This window comes from Cladophialophora psammophila (genome assembly GCF_000585535.1).
Source record: "Cladophialophora psammophila CBS 110553 chromosome Unknown aczJe-supercont1.37, whole genome shotgun sequence".
NCBI lineage: Eukaryota > Fungi > Ascomycota > Eurotiomycetes > Chaetothyriales > Herpotrichiellaceae > Cladophialophora > Cladophialophora psammophila.
Genome location: NW_006912958.1, coordinates 1,687 through 17,516, shown reverse-complemented (window position 1 = coordinate 17,516; position 15,830 = coordinate 1,687). Strand labels below are relative to the sequence as shown.

Here is a 15,830-nt window from a genome sequence, read left to right as displayed (position 1 = left end):
AACTTCGTATTTAATCACGTGACTAAAGGTTTAAGATAAACCTTTAGAGGGCGATATTCCACAAGAAAGAAGAAGAATAAGAGATTAAAGAGATACTTAAGAAACGTCGACTCCGAGATAAGACTTAGTTCTACGTAAGATAAAAAGAGTTCTCGAAGACGCACGATTTCTAGAAATTAGAAGAGTATTTAGAGAACGTATAACGCGAAATCGAACGGTTTAAAGTAAGTATAAGAAAAGAAAGATAGAAGTGATTATCTAATTCTCGTAAGCGAGGCGTATTACGTTGGTAAGCGTTCATTAATATAGCACTATTTAATTACTCTAGGGAACTACGGTTTTATACTACCTCTCGTAGCGATACGCTAGCGTATCGTAGAGGAGTCTACGACGATAACCGTAATTTCTAAGATCTAAGTCTAATCTAATTATTTAACTATATAAGATTATAAGCGGTATACGTACGACTTATACGCGGCCTAAGAGTAATATTAATTTACGCTCTAACTAATCTCTCTATGACGTACGTTAGCTAAGTCGTCGCGACGTTATTATCGCTATCGTTCTTCTTCTCCTCGGAGGACGAGATACTAAAGGTCTCATCGCTCTATTCGTAGAGCTTAAAGTGTCACTAGCTACTATTAGTATACGATACGTACGAGAGAAGTATACGTATACGTTTACGAAGTGTATCGACACCGACACGAATAGCCTCGAGAAGTAAACTTATTTAGACCGTAGACGATACGTCTACTACTTCTAGGCTACTAAAAGTAGCGCCGACGACGCGAGTTTCGTTAATAGTAGGGAGGCCGAGGACGAGGCGGGCGGCGCGGGCGGCGGTCGTCTATATCTCGCGCGATAAAATATCGACGAGGCCCCGGATCTTTACGGAGGCCGGGGCGCCGGGGTCGCCGCGGTCGTAGATATCGTTGGCGATAAGTAGCTTCTAGACGCGACGTACGTAAGAAGTAGAGATCTCGTAGGTTATTAATATAATAATAGTATATAGATAGCGAACTTATAGAAATATAGCTCGTGGCGTTATTACGGTTATTAATAATATAGCGGAAGTAGCGCGTATTACCCGTAGGGATATCGTAAATAAGTAGCTAGCTCGGAGCTAGCTTACCGAGGTCGTTGCCGCTATATAGGCGGCGAAGGTAGCGGCGGTAGAGTAGACTTAGCGCCTCCTTACGCGGATTCTTCTTAGTTTTTTTAGCCGAGCGAGACGGCGAGGGGAAGCGACGAACTAGTAAACGATTAATATACTATACGTAGTATAATAGCGACGATATATATAACGTTTATCTTCACTAAGAAAGCGACGTTCATTATCGAAGCTATTAGTAATAACGCTAAAACCGGGAGTAGAAGAAGTAGTAAGAGTAGCTAGATTAGTAGTAGTAGACACTAGAAGCGGTTAGTATACGATAAGTATATTTAACGTATAAGACTCACTAATGAAAAGCTTAAATAGAGTAAATTAAAAAACTTAGAAACTAGTGGCGCGAAATAACTACAGTATAATGTATTAATATAAATAGAGCGTATATAAATAGTAAACGAAAAGCGCTTATAGAGAAAACGAATTAAGTGGTCCGAGGAAAGGAAAGATCGAGGATCGATGACTACAACGAAATATTTATACTATAAGAGAAGTAGATATATTATTTACTAATACTCTTCACTCGTTATTTAGACGTATACGACTCACGGGCAGTGAAGATATACTATTATCCTTAGACTATTATCTTCTTATTATTATTATACTGTGAATAGATCTATTTATAGTATTCATTATTATTGTTACTCACAGTATATATAAAGAAGAATAAGGCTAAGGTATACGAGGCTATATATATAAGGCTGCGTACGTAAGGCTATAAGTATAGGTGTTTAGCTAAGTATCGCTAAGGACGAATACATACGAATACTAAGGAGTACGCTCCGCACTATATAGCTTAAAGAGTATATAAGGCGAGTGCGACGAGCCTACTATTCACAGCTTCTCGGAAACGAGAAGCTTAAAGGGGGAGCAGTATTACGGATTCGACTAAACATCGAAAGAACGGACGCCTAATACACCGAGAAATAATTAGACCACCAGCTAAGAGATGCGGCTTAGGGAGTGCATCCTTATTACTAGCACACTCCCCGCATAGGAGGCGTATTCTTTTCTCTCTTATGCTTTGAGTCGTGTATAGTATCGACCATATACTATAGGGATGACTTATATATACGCTTATCGTTAGACTCTACCTACTTACTAAGGAATCCCTAACAATAATACTGTTAAGTTTATTCGAGCCTTATCTTAACGTCGGTAACAATTCTAGATAATAATAGCGATGGTTATAAACTAAATGAATATTCGAGGTTAGTTTAGATCTAGATTAATATTATTCGCGTAAGTTATCTAATTTAGTAACCGTAGGCGAGGATATCTATAATTCTAAACTTAGCGATATATATCCTAATCTTTAATCTATCCTTAACAACGTAACTAAATAAAATTTCGTCTATCTAGCGATTAAGCGAGATCTTAAACTTAAAGAGACTTTTAAGTATTACGTCTCTTACGCCGAGGACTTTTCCGACGACGATGTTCTCATAAATAAAGAGTGGGAGTAACTAAACTTAATTTACGAGGGTCTTAAACCGTTCTAGGAGATAACACTAAGACTTAAAGAAAGTGATAAGAATAGCTCTTATAGAGTAATCTAAGAGGCGCTACTATCACTAGATATACTCTATTATTATATTAAGAGTTATATAACTCTTCACGGCTATTCTATTCAACGGCGACGAGGTTAGAATTAACGCGGTCGAGGAATAGCGCAACGATAGATATCTCAACGATATATAACGAGTACCGACCCCCTAATCGTTTACTACTAAAACGCCTAGGAAGTACTATAAGAATATAACGATCTAATAGATAAGAATCACGAGCTATATACCGCTGGCGCTCTTCTTAATCCTTGTCTTCGTCTATAGTATTTTAAGCGTTCTTAGACCAATAATACCGCACATTAGATCGAGCCTATAATCGAAAAGAACCGTACGATCTAGTAAGAATAATATAGTTAAATTACGCCTATAACTACTTCGGAACGTTCATAGTCCTCTCTCTCACTATTTATCACTCAATTACAAGGCGCTGATACCTCGGATACCGAGGACGACTTTTATCGATATATTAACGTTCGACCGACGCCTTTTATAGATTAGCGTAAAGAAAACCTTTTTCACTGGTAGTCTACCTGTGACTTCCCGTCACTTCGTCAGTGGGTATTTAACACTCTAACAATACCTACAATATCTATAGAACTAGAGAGGGTATTCTCCTAAGCGAAGAGAACGATAATAGTCGATCGTAACCGTCTATCGGCGAGGTCTTTCGAGGCTAGTCAATGCCTGAAGCACTGGATCGATTAAGGTCTATATGAGATGTGATGGTGAGGCTTTGGACCTATTTCCACCAATTAGATCGCTCCGTTTACGGAGATTCAGGGGGACTAGTTGGGACTATAGTCAGGACTAGGGACTATAGTCCTAGGGGGCTGGGACTAGGACTAGGACTAGTGGGACTATAGTCTTACCAACGCTGTGGGAAAGGAACTAACGACAAAATCATCAGCGCAAATAGAAACGGATTTGAACAATTAAATAGCTCAAGTTAATGTACCATAAGCTCTCAGATTAACTTCAGTCTTTTCCAGCTCTCTACCTTTGAGTCTCCTCCGAATTTTTCTGTAAGTTCATCCACATTCTCTTATAGCGGAGAGCAGTAAATAGTAGTAACCATATCATAGCACCATAGGGACGGTTCAGTCATACTGCAGCGTCTGCTTGTATACTGTGATCAAACACCGAACGAAGTCAGCCATACAATTGATACCCTTCCACGCCGCGTTGATTTGAACTGGTTAAGAACTGGTTTTGCATAGGTCTCCAAGACACAGCCGCGGGTGATAAAATCGACGAGGCCATCTGCCCGTCCACATTTCTCTATTTCGCTTGGAATGAAGCTCCAGATGAACTTAAAACCCCTCGTTCATAGAAGCTCAAGTTCCATAAGAAAGGAAAGCGGTCACCAAGAGATCGTGAATATAAGCTGGTCTTCTTAATATCTCTTACCATTTCATCCTGATTTGGATCCGCAGCCTTTCGGATAATCATGATATAATGTTTACGCCTGGCAGCAGGCGGACATCTCGTCGTTATTCAGCAGTCCTGAAGCGAGTTGAACACGAGTGAGAGACATGAATATACTTGGCTGAACGTCGCGACTCTGCACACCTTTCCGTACGTTGTTCTCGTATCATTAACAGTGGACTCTGCTACTGGCATTTCTATAATGAAGCTCCCGTGCAACTTGCCCGACCTTGCCGCTGTCGTAAGTTCAAGTACCTCTGCCAGCCTCTCGTATCGTCTACTCTCAGGTACTGCGACTCTGCAATTATACCAAGACTCCATCGATTACTCTACCCGTTTGCCCCTCCTCGCTGTATCGCAAATTGCAAGGGCAATGCCTGCTCTTGAATTCGAGCTGACGTCCCGGCCCCATTGCAAGGGACACAGTATCTGCACAATTGAGCTGTGCGCGGGTCATAGTGCCATTTCCAGAACTGGATCTAACTCTGACGCCTTTGAAATTGATTTAAGGACCACATAGTGCCGCATTCTCCTTTAACTCCTTCTTTGAACATTTTTTCTAGGTTGCGATCAGGAGGAGAATTAATATCGAAGAGCTCATCCCTCCTGTATTCGTAATAGAAATGTGCATCCTCTATCTCGTCTCTATTGTTAGGCTCTCAGCCTCCGAAAGACTGCCACATCTCCACTTCAATTTGGACGCACGTACCGCCGCATTCTAGTTCCACTCGGACTCGTAGGTCGGTGGCGCAGTAACCGCAGGGAGTGTATTTTAAGTGTGAGCGCAGCCGATGGTCCTAAATTTATGAATTGTAGGCACAAGTCTATGCGAGACAATTTCACTGGTATCGACTTATGAAGTTAGAGTACTCGGGGGTTAAGCTGATAAAGATACGGATAGCTTATAGACACCGTAAAGCAAAAGCTTCCCCCTAACAATCCGAGCGTCAAGACTCGTGTCAATATACCCGTCCTCGTGAAAGAACACAGCACCATTAGACTTGCAGTTATGATTTAGCTCATGGAGCTACGGACCGTATCGCGAGCCTTTCGCAAATCCTCTTAGGAACGCGTCCACCATATTTCGATAGATTAGGGCTGGTTCATGGGCGGAGCACCAAAGTGCGCCACGCTTTAACGACGCATAGTTATGACGGTTAGGGTAGAGGTATCGCTAATCATTCTGCCAGCGGTACAGAATATTGCACCTACAGTATACCATCATCTCGGGTAAGTCCTCCTCCAGAAGCCGGAGAAAGCGTAGTTTTTCTGCAAAGTTGTCTCGCATTTTTGGATTAAACTGGTCAACGAGGGCTTCGTGGTACCATTTTAAAGTAAGACTCATATAGGCGATAGAGCTCTCTGGCAAAAAGGAGATGATACGCAGCAGAATTTCTATTGGCAAACTCTCTAAGGTCGAGGTTCGTGTGGCCTCTACCTGTACTAAGGGTGAACTCTGGCACGCGACTGTTAGCGAGCGTCGCAGTCGTGATGAGATCCGATCTTTGAGGGATAGAAGTGCATTCATGGTCTCGTCTAAAGGCTTATAAGCATAGAAGGATGGTTAGGATGTTCGTCTACCGCCGCGAGCTGATTCCTGGACATTCCGGTGGGATAAATAGAAAGTCAAAGGAATGAGGAATGAAAGATCTGTACCGGGAAGTTCTGTCAACAGGTCTTCAGGTACCAGAGGCTTGACAAGCCAAACACCAGGTTCAGCCACTGCGGCGTCTGCACACGCATGACCTGACCATGGGATAATGGCGGTTTAATGTCATGACACCTCGGAGTGAGTCCGCTATTGGGAGGTAAATTGCGGGAAATGGCGTTGAGGTAGCTGTTGAGAAAAGGACCCACTTTGAGGATACGACTGTATCAAGGACGACTACTCCTCACGGAGCCTCCTTTTTATAGTCCTTACAAAAGTTCTATTTCTGCATCCTGGCGGCCTCACGGATATTAGCAAGGGCTTCTGGATAAGCCTGCAAAGCGTATATAAGTGGGAATCGATCCCCAAACAATGAGAAGGCGGACGAGATACAGGAACACAGAGATATCAGATACAGTCAGTCAATGACGTATATCCACCTACCTCAGATATCTCAACAACCGGCTATTCGTGGACTATAGAGCTCACATCTGGCGTGATATTGAAAGACTATTGTTGAACGACGCTCAATCACAATCATCCTGGAACAGATATTGAGACAGATCATGACACATATCGAGGACGGATCACGGATATTGATCCTGCCGAGGACGGAACAGGCTGTTGCCGTTGTAAATATACAGATATATAAGTGTTGACAGAGAGCGCCACCGTGGTAAGCCATCCACCAATGCTTCAACTGAGGCCTCTCTATAATAGCCTCGGTGCCACCGTTGATCGACAACGAGGTCTGGACAGATCTGGCCAGGTCCAGATCTATTCAGTGGATCGCTTCTTGCCACAGGGCAAATAGTATATAGACAGGCAGAGTCTCTCTGAAAAGCCAGAGGACAGAACACAATCAATCAGATGAATCCACTCTCATTCTGTCTACAACAATAAGAACAACAGGATCGCAGGAACAGAACAGGACGGGACAGGACAACTTACAACCTCAGACAGACAATAACACGTGATATGCCCCTGTCAGCGCCGTAACTGTTCCACTCCAACAACGATCAACGCTCAGGAAAGCGCTTTTGATGACCTGTTGAGAACATGGAGGCAGCTCCGTATCATTAAGCCGCTAGTCGCAAATTTCCAACTATCTCACCATCAGTATCTGAGGTCCTTAACAGTGGCGTTCTGTGCTCGCTTTCCAAGCACTCAACAAAGATTGTTCGAAGTAGATTCTTATTAGTTTCGCCTCACAATATGCACTAGGTGCGATGGTTTGGAGGTTCTTGATCAGCACTGCACCAGGTGTTCTGCTTCCTCGACCCCAACCAATGCGGGCCAATGCGTATCTAGTCCTTGCGTGCTCCGTGGTTTCTTGCCAATAAGAAAGGCATTTCATGAGAGTTCTCTTAGGGTCAAGGCGTCCTAGTGTTAACTGTCCTCTCTTTGTCATTCAGGGCATCCGCCTCCGGGAGGTCCTCCGCGAAGGTATAAGGATGACCATCTCCCTCTCTTTCTGAACATTTATTCCCACATTCTCCTAGCACTTTCCCTTTCCTTGCTTCAGCATCTCGGCTCAGCGTTTATTCGAGCCTTTAAAGTCCCCGTCGACATTTATATCCTTCTGTAGTACTATCAAGGCGCCCCAAAACACCCAAATGTCCGCCGACGATATGAGTGACCATAAGAGCATAGTGGTCTCGTCTTGGGGTGCTGATGGCTCTAGGGCCGCCTCTGGAGCAGCCCTAAGTCAGTTGCTTTCCACATTTCCAGTTGCAGAGTGGTGTTGAATCTCAAGTGCCTGCCAGTCAAGCCAAAGTCACCGTCCGCCCAGCTTTAGCGCTTCGCCGACTCTGCTGCCGGGCTCAATCCATGACACCCAGAGCAGGCAGATCATAGACATCTCACCTATCTCATCGCCAAACTCGACACGATCATGTCTGCGGGTGGCAACCTCGAAGAATCCAAGTTCTGACGATATCTAACTCCGGCCGTACACGTCTGTGGCTCACAGGGAACTCGTACTTGACGAAAGTTGCGAGGTTGGAGGCTTTTTACCCCACATGAAGCTTCTATCTCCCCTCCTTGCCGCAAAAATCGCTCATTCTCACAAATTTCGGATGCGATGGTCAAAGTTGTTCGTTGTCAACCATCGCCGTTTTCGCGCCAGTATGATGTTGCCGACCACGACTGCATCTGAAATTGAAGATATATGGGAAAAGACGTGTGAATCGTTGTAATATATAGTTAGAATGTTCAGAAGAGATAATTTTAATGCTTTATCTTACGTTTCTGAGTGGGTGGTGTTGATGGAAGTGATATGGTGGATTTTGGGGTAGGGCGACAGTCCTTACGAAAGCACAGCGGGGTGTAAACAAACGGTCAAAACTGGCACCACTCCAAAAAGAAAACTTAGGGACGATTGAATCTGTATGCGCCAACAACATTCCGTCATTCCAGGGTTTGGCATTAGCGTTTGACCGCCACAATGGGCCTCATATAAATTTTTGGCTCCATACAACGGTTTAATCGTCGCGCTCGGGCGATGGTACCTTGAATATATAAACATTCGTCGATATTATTCGGTTAGCACAGGTGTTCGACGAGTCAAAAACGGACCTAGAGCCCTCGGACCCACGAGTGCCTCTGATTTCGCCGCGGGAATCGCGCTAGGCAAGCCAACGCGGCCGTTACAACCTCTCGAAATGAATGGCCTGAGTCGGTCTCCGCGGCGGGTGCCCAATGTTGCAAGTCCAAACTCGACCTCAAGACAGAGCGCAGACTTTGGCTTGGGAAGTTCAGAGAGTGCCATGGAATTGGACAATGTTGCTCTCGACGCGGAAGAGGATCTGTGACTCGACGAGAATTTGACCAAATCACGCATTCTTAGAAAGGTAGGTGTCTTCTTCTAATGTGTGACGAGCCCATGAAGCTAACTCCTTACACAGATAAGGCGACAAGAACCTTCCATGACAATATCCGAAAAGCTGGCCGCAGTAGAGGCGGAAGCCGCCGAAGCACACCGGAACCCTCCCTCCCCCCATGTCGACACGATAAGCAAGAAGAGGAAATATGGCGCGAACGCTGCGAAGACCAGGAAAGCCAGCAGACGACGTTCCACACTTAGTCCTGAAGAGCTAGCTGAATTAAAGGGCTTGGAATAGGTGTGTACGGCCTTAGTATAATGATTGCTGTTGGATAAGAGCATAAGCAGTAGATGAAATCACATTGTGTGAGAAGCAGCTACCCACTTCTAATTACTGTTTGATTCGAGCTCATCCTCTCACTCGTGCGCCAGGTCGCCCCAAGATATTCCGAGCACGACAGTCCCATGTGACACCTTCACATGTCGTGTCTGGCGTGAAACAGTGAGAACATGATCTCAATTCAAAGTTCTTCTCTGCACTCTTCTCGCGGCTCCTGCTCTGCTTGGCGCCATTGAAATTCCGGCGGAGCGTGTTCGCTGAGAGGACAGCCATATCTGGGAATGCAGTGTTCGAAATTCGTCCACATACCCGTCTTGGCGATTTGCGCAGCGCCCTTGGAGGCAGCGTAGGCGTGCTCCTCTGCAGTACGGAGGTATTCCTCTGCCTTGATCTTGTCGTTGTGGCGAAAACCTCTCGAATGAGCTGCAGAAATTTCGGTCGTGTCACCTCTGTGCCATGCAGAATGAGGAGATCTATCGGCTCTGCACCGTGTCGCGAGAAATGAGACACACGGTCTTTGACCCAGCTCCAATAATGATCAGGATCTTGAGCATTTAGAGAGTTAGTACCACGATCGAAGTGATCTTCTGTCATATTTTCAGAGATGGCGATCAGTCCGTCATTGCGGTACATTTGTTGGAGGCCAAAGTAACTTGCATCAAGTTGGATGCTGAGGAACGAGTGGATGAGGCGACCGTTATACTTCTCGCACTCGATGTCAGGAATCTGATGCGTTTCATTGACGTGGATTCTATAACAGTGTTGGAGCTGGTACAAGCCGAGGAGGGCCGCTCTGGACTCATCCCGCCGCCTAGATTGGAAGCCGTGCAGCCCAGCGCCCGAAAGGAGCGGATCAATAAGGCTGACGGCATAAGTCGAATTAATGACGAAATTAGGAATGGCGAGGAATGCAGTGCGATGCTGAAGGTGGTGGATAGTGGACGCAACGGCGAATAAAGCTCGAATCATATCTGATATTGGCTCGAGAGTGGGCGAGACGCTCTGTGGGTGGTTTGCCGGGGTGTGAGAGTGGAATTGTTGTAAGAATGAACGCCACACAGACATCCAAGATGCCGTGCTCTCGCTGGTCTCGGGCTCTAAGCGTCTTAAATAAAATGTATCAGCATCCTGGGGGCCTGGGTGTGAAGGTGAATGGTCTGTACATGTCATGGTGTGGGCGCGTTGATTTCTGGGGCATGTCCATCCTAGAGAGATCTATCAATGCAGCCAGATACCCAGGTGTCCCAGGAATGATTCCAGCACTCGTTGATGATCCATTGGTGAAAACAAGAGAAACGGATCTATAGAGACTAAGTACTTGCTCACCTCGAAGAAGCGTTCAGCTTAGTCTTACCCATAGTCAGGGGATAGTGAGAGCCCGACTCCTGTGGAGAAAGGAAAGCGGTCAGCATCTGCATACTCATTGCTGATGCGGCGGGTGTAAAGCGAACTTACCTGCAGCCTCTTGCAAGTCTAATGATCGACATTCCGAGCAGACTTGAGTACCAGAAATAGGCAGACACAGGCAGAGTATGTTGACAGCGATGAAGATACTTGAGGTGCAGCTACCGGACAGAAGCCGAGGACGCATTTTGTGCAATGATAATTTGGTAGAGAATGCTCCATCGCCACATTCAAGGAAGCGTAAGATGTCTGTATAAGTACACATAGACGGCGAGGTCGACTGGCCAGGGCTGTGCAGAGTGGCCTTTGTACTAGCCAGTCCCCTGCCAAGAACTGCCGAAACCGCACAGCCTCCTCAACTTCCATCTGGCCTCGAAGGATAAGTGCTGCACCCGGACTCCAGCTCACAAAGCCTCGGTGCAAATTTGACGATGATGTCCTATCATGAAACACACCGGATCTCCCATAGCGTGGCATCCGCCGCAGCGAGATTACCAAAATACGCTCCTCTATGTTGACCTCGCAGACCGCAGTCCCAGAGTTGGCACAGCCGTTGTCTAGGCCAGACGGGCGTCAGATTTCGCCAAAATATCTATGAACGTGCCGCCGACCATGCACTGAAACTCGCCCCAGAGGGTCTCAGGTGTTTACAGTTCAGATGTTGTATTTCGCGACGATATGGAGAATGGGCTGTATTCTTGTCTACAGCTGAATCGCAGAACATGCAACCAAGACAATCTCGCTGCATGCATTTAACGGTATCGAGCTCAAGTCGATTCTACCGTCGGGCTCTGAATAGGCAGATAGCTGTCTCCTCCGAAAGCGCCTGCTGGCCCACCACAAGCAACCACCATGCCCGCAGGTGTAAAAATAATACCACCAATTTTGTCTTATACGCAGCGCCACGAAGCACCTATACAGCGACCTCCGCCGTCGTTTCGGCAGTATCAAGTTCAGATTGTCCAAGCCCCTGGACCGGTTTTCCTTCATACCGCGCGATTAGGTGTTCACGGTACCGTGTCAACCAGGATTCCCGAAGATAAAAGAGTGCCTTTCTCACGGCTCAGAAAACAGCAATGGCTCTGAACAACTCCTCAATCCCCATCTTGAAGCGATATCATCCTCAAGCACATTATCTTTTGGCTTTCTCAAAACGAAATGCACATCGTACAACTCCATGCATTCTCGGCTTTTCTTTTCCTATCCATGAGTCAGGCAATACTGCCCAAAGACTCTCGCACCTTGAATCTCGTGAAGCTGTTGCCATACAAGGGAGCACCCGAATCTCCGATCAGCTGTCAGCAGAGTATGATGAAGTGGAAGGGAATACCTTTTTTGCGATCGAGAGGTCCTGCACAGGCGATACTCGGAATATTGCACAAGGGAGAGGCTTCAAAGATCGTCGAGACTATTACGTCCAAGCTGTCAAGGATATGACAGCTATCGCCCATTCCGCTCAGAAATGGCCTCAACTTGGTACCGATGCCTCGGACTTATATTTCGGCAAGGGCGCCGATGACGAGCAGTATTCTAAAGATATAGTTGGTATGGCATCCCCGTGTTCTGACATCCGAGACTTCGACTAATCTTTCAGCAAATATCAAGGCAGCTGCAAATTGGGCGCACCCACAGTGGGGCTTCGATCCCTATATCGTAAGTCTTGCAGCCCAGACTCGCAATATTTTTCACTGTCCACTCTCTAATGCTAGCAGACCCTAACTTGTAAGTGAATAACAACACCAAACCGAGGTGCAGTTGCTCAACTCCTCTAGGTAGCGACCCAGAGGGGAGATGCAACAATAAAATAGGGAAAGATCCCAGGTTAGTACCACGAAATCCGGCCAATTCATCCTGATTCATGAGATGCAGGAGTATCGGATGCTACGTCAATAACACCGCAGACCTATTCTCTACAATTTCCCGCGTCTCTTGCTGTGGAACTTTCTTCACAGTACCGACGATCGATGAAGTTTTCGACGAATATAAATCTGCCGACCCAAGCACGCTTCATCTAGATTGGATGAGAACAGGCGGGTCTTACCTGCTGCATGAGTTGATGCATACAACAAAGATCACGCAGACCCGGCCTCATAGTGAGTTCGCACATCTCATCGTCTAAAGAACCTTCTAATGTCTTCAAGTCATTGACCAAGTATTTGATGGTGCGCATCTATGGGCCGAAGGACTGTGCCAAAGCCGCAAAATCGCAGTCGCAAGGAGGCGTAGGGCTTGATATCACGACAAAGAACGCAGACAGTTACGCCTCGTTCGCCATAGGTACGGACATGCCACTACAGAATTGATCAATGTGACGGCTCTATTCTGGACAATAGCTTACCAAAAGTCCCTTCTAGCGATGTACTGGAAAGACGTCTTCCAAGGAAATGCCCCACCACCCGCGGCCGACAATGAACAACCGCCTGCAGGTATTCCAGACTTGCTGTCTGACAACGATGCCTCGAATATCGATTTCTCACCCCCCGACCCTACGGCGGTCTGCGCTAGCACCCCGGCTAACAAGCCTTCAGCCTCTCAATCCTGGATTGCAGGGAAAATTACCTCTTACTGCGAGTAGATCTCATCAAGCGGATGGGTAGTGAATTCTATACTCGGCCAGTACGGTCCAGTCGGCTACGCTGCTGGAGATACAACACCTACCTTGGCGAATAATCTTTGGATCTCTGCTTCATTCGACCCCAATTACAGCCAGAATACTGGGTACCAAGTCGACGTCAACGAGTGCGAGAAGTTCTTGAACATTGTGTTGAATGGATGCAACACTGATAGTGTCGATGCAAAGTACGGTGGACAGGTCGAAGGGAATTACGCTTTGTGGAATATCACCACCCGCATGGGTCACAATCCGACTCCTCCAAACGGAATTCCCCCTTCACCACTGGATTTTCCTAATGGGAAATGAAGCTAGCGCTGTGTACAGGAGTTTTCCAATATTTGACACAACCTCCAGCACGATCATGAGAATCGAGTCTGGACTGTACTTTATTTCCAGCTGCAGCAAGGAGTTCCTGAGGCGCATAGTGATAGCATACAATAAGGTAGAAACATATAGTGTACCCAACACTCGTAAATCTATTTTTATAGGGTGAGAGTAAATACTTGCTTCAGACTCGACTAATTTTGAGTAGGAAACTAAGAACGGAGAGCAAGATTTTGTGGCTAGCGCAGGCCGAGGTTTGAAGTAAAGCGCCTAAGACTTATTCCGCTGATCCTAGTCCGCGTGACGTTAGATTATGAGACGCGTATGTGCTACCATAATTGTTTAGAGGAAAATTGGCAACTATAGGCGGGTGCCGGTAACAGGGCCCCTGACCCTGAAATGGGCCGACCGATCCTTTGCTCAGGTTGGATTTGACGCCGTAATCAGTCACGTGCTGGACCGGCTCAGGTTGAAGCGGCGGGGCTCAGAACGTAGTGCACGATGGCAGACCAAGAAGAATGTCTTTGGTTCATCGATCTTCGAGCTGCAGAGAGACGTTCGACGATTAGAACAAGAAATCGAAAACCTGAACAGTATTGTAGCTGCTGAGGCGGCAGCAGAGGCACAGAGGAATAGTTGGGGAACATGGTTGTTATCACCAATATACAAGGAGAGAGATAGTGAGGAGGAGAAGGCACGGAAAGATAGAGAGAGGCAGGAGAGAAGAATCGAGAAAGATATGAAGGAGCGACGACTAGAATTGAAGAAGGCGGACTTAAAGACACAGGAAAATCGGTTAAAAAAGGCGAAGGAGGAGGTCGATGCTGCGGATCTGAGCGATGACGGGAAGATACGACTAATTCAGGCTAAATATGGGCCGCAGAAAATCAGGAGAGGCAAGAGAGGGAGAAGCTGGAGAAAGAGGGAATGGCAAAGCTTCGGAGACAACAGCAGCAGCAGCGGGAGAAACAGCAGCGGGAAGCAGCGGAGGCGATGAGAAAACAACAGGCAGAGAAGCGAGCAGCAGAACAGCATCGACAAGAGGAAGAGGAAGCTAAAATTCGCCGGGAACAATATACACATTTCGATTTCACCAGTGGAAGCACTCGCCGGGCTTACACATCAACTTGCCGTCACGACGGCTGGTGGCCAAAAGTACAAGGTCGTATGGCATGTCCGGAGTGCTGTGAGAGTTGGACTTATCTGCTGCAATGCCCGGGTTGTCAGATGAAGGCGTTTCCGAGATGTCAAGCTTCGATACGGCCGAAGACACCGCGCAACACGGCGAAGACCAGTCGAAGAGCCCCTCCGCGAGTGAGGACTCCAGGCCCGGATCTTGGGTACGACTGGTAATATAGGCTTGTACTGTAGTACTTTAAGAATGTGTCATTCTATACATTTCAGCTTGCCAAGTGCTTCTAGCAACGTTCTCGAGTTGATGTCCGGATGTCTCGAAACCACAACCATTAGATGCCAACAACCTCTGGTTTTACAGCATCTTGTGGCGTTCGGAGACCTGTTTTCCAGTCAAGGCCATGCCTGAATTTCCGACTTGAGACGCTCAGAATCCTGGTCTTCTGCGTGGGATGCATTCGAGGCAGAGAAGCTGGCTTGCCTTATCTTGAAATCCGCGCTCAAGGTTTTGAGAATTTCAGCGTCTTGCTTTGCACGTGCCAGAAGCTGCATGGCTTCCTTTCTCAAATCAGTGTTGGCCAGTTAGATATCAGACAGGTTCAGAACTCCAGCACACTGGCCACTGTCGGCTTCTTTGCAGGTTAGACAGGACTCCCAGTCATCCGCAAAGACACACTGGCGATTCTGAGCGGTACAATTCAAGCAATTACCTTGCAAAGCTGTCGCATCCAGTACTAATAGCGGCGGCAGTTTATTTTGACTTAGCCAATCCATAACCAGCGGCTTTGTGCAGCCTAAATTTTCAGTGGGTTTGCGCAGAGCTCTCATCCAATGATGTGGAGCCACGACACTTCGACAATAACATGGATTTTCTGTTCCGCAAGAGACGAGGGCGTTTGCGATGGTGCTGTTCATTATCATCTAAAGACCCCAAATTAAAGAGCAAAGATAAGTAAACCCTTGTCCGACGATCAACAGGCTAGCGAAAGCATATCGTCCAAATCACATGCACCAGACAATATTATTAGAGGTCTTCTCGCCGTTGTATAGAAGCAAGAAGAGACCATAAAGAGACTTAACGAAGACTTAACGTCTTCTGTAACAAATATAAGAAATCTTTAAATTACGACAACGGCACTAGCTGCTACACACACACAATTTATTACGCCCGGCGGCAAAGCCGAAAGCATCGGCAAAATTTCCCGCGCGACCCTGAGAGCCCTGGGCTGCCCTGGGCTGTCAAGGTAAGTCTGCGTCTTACGCAGCCCATGAGACCGCTGGGCTCGCTGGGCTACTCTAAGAGAGCTCATGGGCTACTCTAAGAGGGCCCTGGGCTAATATAATAATTTATAACTTTACGAATATATAATTATACTAGTCG

The 15,830-nt window shown here is 46.6% G+C and overlaps 4 protein-coding genes across 4 annotated transcripts; 3 read left to right on the top strand and 1 right to left on the bottom strand.

Moving 5' to 3' along the window:
* Nucleotides 1-8,472: 8,472 nt before the first annotated feature.
* A1O5_12733 (uncharacterized protein) lies at nucleotides 8,473-8,931 on the top strand (the record flags this gene model as incomplete). The annotated part of the gene is made up of 2 exons (XM_007753302.1): nucleotides 8,473-8,618; nucleotides 8,721-8,931. The coding sequence occupies 2 exons, from the start codon at nucleotides 8,473-8,475 to the stop codon at nucleotides 8,929-8,931; spliced, it is 357 nt and encodes a 118-aa protein (XP_007751492.1).
* A 223-nt stretch (nucleotides 8,932-9,154) lies between these two features.
* Nucleotides 9,155-9,942, bottom strand: A1O5_12732 (uncharacterized protein; the record flags this gene model as incomplete). The annotated part of the gene is made up of 2 exons (XM_007753301.1): nucleotides 9,155-9,396; nucleotides 9,486-9,942. 2 exons carry the CDS (start codon nucleotides 9,940-9,942, stop codon nucleotides 9,155-9,157), a joined length of 699 nt encoding a protein of 232 aa, XP_007751491.1.
* A 2,791-nt stretch (nucleotides 9,943-12,733) lies between these two features.
* A1O5_12731 (uncharacterized protein) lies at nucleotides 12,734-13,297 on the top strand (the record flags this gene model as incomplete). Its single annotated transcript, XM_007753300.1, has 2 exons — nucleotides 12,734-12,871; nucleotides 12,953-13,297. The coding sequence occupies 2 exons, from the start codon at nucleotides 12,734-12,736 to the stop codon at nucleotides 13,295-13,297; spliced, it is 483 nt and encodes a 160-aa protein (XP_007751490.1).
* A 55-nt stretch (nucleotides 13,298-13,352) lies between these two features.
* A1O5_12730 (uncharacterized protein) lies at nucleotides 13,353-14,668 on the top strand (the record flags this gene model as incomplete). The annotated part of the gene is made up of 3 exons (XM_007753299.1): nucleotides 13,353-13,433; nucleotides 13,662-13,950; nucleotides 14,199-14,668. The coding sequence occupies 3 exons, from the start codon at nucleotides 13,353-13,355 to the stop codon at nucleotides 14,666-14,668; spliced, it is 840 nt and encodes a 279-aa protein (XP_007751489.1).
* Nucleotides 14,669-15,830: the final 1,162 nt, after the last annotated feature.